The 5,425-nt window shown below is 42.3% G+C and overlaps 1 protein-coding gene across 2 annotated transcripts; it reads left to right on the top strand.

Annotated features, from left to right (window-relative positions):
• Window positions 1-693: 693 nt before the first annotated feature.
• ASHR2 (ASH1-related protein 2) lies at window positions 694-3,819 on the top strand. 2 transcript variants are annotated; one of them, XR_015265063.1, is made up of 3 exons: window positions 694-1,527; window positions 2,246-3,117; window positions 3,231-3,819. XR_015265063.1 is itself a non-coding variant. In XM_086792626.1 (2 exons), exons 1-2 carry the CDS (start codon window positions 836-838, stop codon window positions 2,745-2,747), a joined length of 1,194 nt encoding a protein of 397 aa, XP_086648752.1. In that variant the 5' UTR covers window positions 694-835; the 3' UTR covers window positions 2,748-3,148. The 2 variants fall into 2 exon arrangements, 1 of the variants encoding a protein (XP_086648752.1); XM_086792626.1 differs by lacking the exon at window positions 3,231-3,819 and having other exon boundaries at window positions 2,246-3,148.
• The last annotated feature ends 1,606 nt before the right edge of the window (window positions 3,820-5,425 follow it).

The following is a 5,425-nucleotide window of genomic DNA, read 5'->3' as shown; positions in this document are numbered from 1 at the left end:
GAATGTTATCTTTTGGAATGCATTAGGTGTAAAATATGGCCTTGCATGTTGAAAGTATGTGGAAGCATACAAGCAATTGCCAAATGGCAATGCATGATGAGATTGCTATATAGAGGTTTCTTGGAAAAAATATTACGGTTGGCATTGCTTTAATGGATATGTATGTTGAGATTGCAGTGCTCAAATGTTGTCTCTTGGAATGCATTAGGTGTAAAATATGGCCTGAAAATAATACCATGTTTGGCAACGCACTGGTGGATTTGTATAAAGTGGCATGCTATGGGAAAAGTTGATATCCAAAACAAAGATTTTTTTTCGACCAAAGCTTATATAATGTGTGTGTGTGTGTGTGTGTGTGTATGTGTGTGTTTTCTTCCTATGTATACACATGCGCATGTTTTTTCCCGTGGTAGACAAGTAGGCCCCAACCCGCATATTTGTACTCATTTTATTGGCTGTTATTAGTAGATAACATGTGTAGTTTTACCCCTTTGCAGATAGGTCTACCCACTCGATGTAGTGCTTAGTCTGCAATTTGCACAATGTGCTCAATAGGAGGAGGTCAAGGAAAAGTGCACTTTTTTTAATGGTTATACAATTTGAGGCTAGACATGGTCAACGTCTTAGGCATGTAATGGAAGGGTTGTTGGGCAATGCCTTGGTGCACATGCATATCAAATGAATGATGCTCTTGGTATGCAATGTGCATTCCTCTCAGGACTAAGACTTCAATTGAAATTTTGGCCTTGTTTGAACTAGGGCTTTGGTGCAGAGGTCTGGAGAAAGGAACGAAAGCTGAGTAACTCTGAGCGTCTGATTTTTTTCTTCTTCTGCTATGGCGACGGCCAGCAGCTCGCCGCTCAAGCTAGCCCACTTGCCTTCACGAGGGCGTGCACTGGTTGCCTCGCAGGCCTTACTGCCGGGCCAGGTTTTGCTACAGGAAAGTCCCCTTCTGCTCTACTTGGACGCTCAGAGTGCATCTTCCAACACATTCTGCTTCCACTGCGCTCGCCCTGGCCCTAACCCTAGCACCGAACCTAACCCTAACGCCTCTCACTGCCCTTCCTGCCAGGTTGCCTTCTTTTGTTGCCCCTCCTGCGCCATGGCTGCATCTACCTCCTCCCACACCCCCTTTGTGTGCAAAGCCCTCTCCCTCCTTGTCTTCTGCACCCTTGATTACGACTCCCAAACCCAGGCTCGCTTTCTCATGGCAGCTTATAACCTCGCAGTGATTGCCCCTCAATCCTTCGAGCAGCTGGTCTTGCTTGAAGGAGAAGGGTCAGTGAATGACAGGGTGCATCTGGTGCACACATTCGTATCGGAGGTCATCCGATCCTCGCAGTTGGAATGCCAAGGGCTGCCCTCCTGGTCTGCAGAGTTTGTGGCGTCTCTTTTGGCCAAGGATCAGAGGAATGCATTCGGTTTGAGTACCTTCACATCCAACCCTGGTGAAAGAAAGGTCAGGGCTTATGCTATCTATGCCCAAGCTTCATTCCTCAACCATAATTGCCTGCCCAATGCATGCAGGTATGCCCATCTCCTTCTCCTCTTCAAGCCAAAGTTGCATAATTAATAATCAAAAGTCCACACATATGGTGACATGCATTTCTTTTCCATGACACTCCATCATCCCCTGCCCACTCCGGATCGGACTTGTCCATGTACAATAGGCAGTCATGAACTATGGGTGCAGTGGGGGGCTAATGTGTAACTCCCCAAAGTTTGCCCAAGAGCACTTGCATAGAGTTTGATTTAATAATGAGTCATTGTAACATGGCATCATACACTTGCAATGACCTCGTGTGCTGAATATACACATTGCAATCCAATAACTATGTTTTCAAGCCTTGACTTATTATGCCAGTAAAGATGAGCGTGGCATGAAGTGCATTCTTTTGTATGTGCCATGCAATATTCTGATTAACAAATGTATCATGTGGGCCTTGCTTCTGTAGTTTATTAAGGGGATACACACACCACCCTTACCAGGTAGCATTAGTGAAAAAATTGACAGCAGGTGCTGCTTTGCTTTACATGGGCTGGCATGTGCATATTTGGGATCCAGCAATGCTAGATGGTAGGGGGGCGGAGCAACTTATCTTGAACTTATGCTAAATTTCACCATCGACATGGCATTTTGGATGAGCCTTGCATGTGCTGCCAGATAATGTTTAGTTTTTTGGATGTAGTAGAAAACAGTTGGGCACAGATACTCATCTGCTCACACATTTCATGGACAGTACAGGTTTGATTATATTGACAAGCCTGGTATTGGCAACACAGACATCATCATAAGGTCTCTTCATGAGATTACTGAAGGTGCTGAAGTTTGCATCAGCTATTTTCCTGTCAACTGGCCATTTGCAGAGAGGCAGAAAAAATTGAAAGACGAGTATGGCTTTGTGTGCAATTGTGAGCGGTGCAAAATAGAGGAAAACTGGAGTGATGAAGACATTGCGGAACAACCTGATGCCATCTCTGTTGAAGGAGAGGGTTCTGAAGGAGATGAAGACATGGGGAATACAGATGAGGAGGTAATGGATGCAGATGGAGACACGCAAGGAAGCTTCCCTCATGAGATGTTCTTTGTCAAGTACTTGTGCCCTAATGAAAGCTGTGGTGGAACCTTGGCCCCTTTGCCACCCACTGTAAGTGTATCATCAGTCATGGAGTGTAATGTGTGTGGCCAACTTCGGTCAGAAGAGGACTTCTTGGAAGAAATAGAGGAGCACAAAGTCGCTTTTTGATACAAAGAGGTTCTTTTCACTTTTTACATTCCAATCGATCCCATTCTGTATGTGTCAGTTGATTCTTGCTACACGTTTCATATGTATGCAACAAGATCCAAACATCAGTAATCAGTAGAGAGCACTCACAGTACATGAAGTTTGACACTTTGGAGGATAATCACATGCAGTGTACGAATTCAGGTGGATTGATTGATCTATAGTCTGTCAGCCAGTTACGTATGACTGATTGAGGCTGCCAGTTACAGTTTTGCTTGACAATAGTAATCTTGGCTTCATTGATATCCTGAAAACTATGAAGAAGCAAGCTCATTGGGCTTAAGCTTCTCTCTTGAGGTTGCTTGAAAGAGTTTACTAAAATTTGATGATGGTATACATTCATTATACCTTTTGATCCATCATCTCTCTCTCTCTCTCTCTCTCTCTCTCTCTCTCTGCCATTTTTGATTATGTATGCATGTTTTTATGTCTGTGATGTCTTAGCTGCCACCTCTGCCGGATGTGTGGTGTGCCTGATTGTGCCTATTCAACATCAAAGGGCGACTTTGATAGGCAAGTTGCATAATGTACTTTGCACCTGGAGTGGTGGGTAGTAGGGCACGAGGGCAGCACTCTGCCAATGGGCCCCCGTCTTTTCTATTACAGCAGTGATCCATGGTACCGAAAGGAAAGTGCTAATGTGGACTTATTAAAGTTTGAGTTTGGACAATTACAGCTTTCTAAGCATCCTCGAGCAGGGATTTTCATGAGTGGCTGAACAAGTTTAGTGGGCATTGCACCAAAAGGCGCTTCAGAGAATATGGGTGTGTAAGCTTTTAATTTTCTTGGTTTGAAACTCCTTTCCTGCATGCTGTTTGGAAGATGCCAAAAGAACCAGCTTATAATGTAGTGTTTGAAGTACTTTTCATCACAAAGTGAGGTCTACTTAGGCCTATGTATGTAATGAACATGGATTTGAGATTGAGGTAGAATTTTCCATTGAGAATTTTTGTTTTCCTTTTAAGAGGACTCAGCCTATAAGGGGTATGAGCTGTAATTCTTTCATGTTTGAAACTTACCAGCTTTAGCTTTATGACATTTACATGACACAATCTAGGACTCTTTCCTAGAGAGAAGACCTCTCTCGGTACTCTGTTTGATTTGGAAGCAATAATTTGTGCCACTTTTTTTAAATTTGTTCCCATCCATTTCAGAGGCTGTTGCGGTGGCCAAAGTTTATGTGCTCCCATTTTGTGTGCCGCAGGGTCCAGGCACAGGGACTGCGCAAGAGAATTTGAGGTGGTGAGACATTAGTTGGTCTCAAATTTCCAGTGAATGCCCATGTTGATTAATGGTGCATGCCCAAGACAAAGAAGGCACATGAGGCACTCACTATGTGATGCCTCATAAAATGAGTGTTTGCTCTTTTTTAAGTCAAACCCCTAATAATCTTTTGAGTGTTTGCTTGCTTGGAAGAGGAAGCATAGTTCAGATTCCAAAATTTGACCTACCAAGCTAAAATTTGAAGGAAGTACAGACGTTTGTTTTTATATTTAACATTATAAATAGAACCTGAAAATACAACTAAGTCCACTACTAGTAGGAATAAAGAATAAATGAACAAAAAACACAAGTAGAGTAAAGGGAAATGGGGAACTGAGGTCAAGACATGGACGTTTCACAAGAATGGATCTATCTTAAACCATAAAGAAAATGATAAAGATTATATGGTCTCCCGTGTGAAGAAGAAGCTGGAGGCATATAACAATAGAACTGTCATCGCATAAGAAGTCAACATTTATTTCAAGTTGTAAATTGAGGCTGTTAACAAATTGATGAGTCTCATAGTGTAGCTCAATCTCAACCTTCCCAAATCCCTAAAACTTCATTCTAAGTTCATAGACTTAGTGAAGAAGCTCCATAGCTAGTAGTGGCATCTAGTGGTGTACATAAGGATCTAAAGCCTCCAAACTTCAATGAAGAAGTAAAAGATAGGCAAAAGGGGACCTCCATATGCTGAGGATAATTCCACCATAAGATTAAGGGATAGAATTGAGTTTATCACTAGGAAGTTGTGCCTATAAGTGGTAGATAAGTTTAAGAGGCTAGGAAGTTGCTTGAAACAGATCTAGCAAGTTCAATATAAGGAATTCGAACCAATAGAGAATAGTTAAAATTCAAAAAGCTCAGGTGGTTCAACGTACAAAATAATAACTCCATCATTAATTAGGATACTAATCAAGCACTACTAACAACTAGATGGACACAATAATAAGCAAAATCTAGGCATTGGTTTTCACTAATCAATCTCGTAAAATGAGCCAAGGATTACATGATTTTATAGCTCTCACGGAGCCCTCATCCACAAGATACATGCACCCTTGTGCCATCATGTGTCAATAAATGACTACACTCCATGTGTCTCCTTATGCTTTCCATGTGCTACCTTTTTGACCACTGTACTTTACCTTAGTACCCTCACACATGGCTGTTTCAACACTCCCCCTCAATGTGATGAGGGTCTATTACCTAACATGCTACACTGGACCTACGGTACTAGTCATAAACATGTTGGAGTGGTTAGTCCCAGCTTACCGTATGTAGGCTACAATGTTGGCTTTGACTTGACACTTTACACACAAGAGGATATGGTTACAACCAAGGGCGAGAATTATGCCCTTTTTCTCTTTACTTCCTTT

This window comes from Cibotium barometz, chromosome 58, assembly GCF_041138505.1.
Source record: "Cibotium barometz isolate CiBa-2024 chromosome 58, ASM4113850v1, whole genome shotgun sequence".
Taxonomy (NCBI): domain Eukaryota; kingdom Viridiplantae; phylum Streptophyta; class Polypodiopsida; order Cyatheales; family Cibotiaceae; genus Cibotium; species Cibotium barometz.
This window is presented reverse-complemented; position numbering and strand designations above follow the sequence as displayed.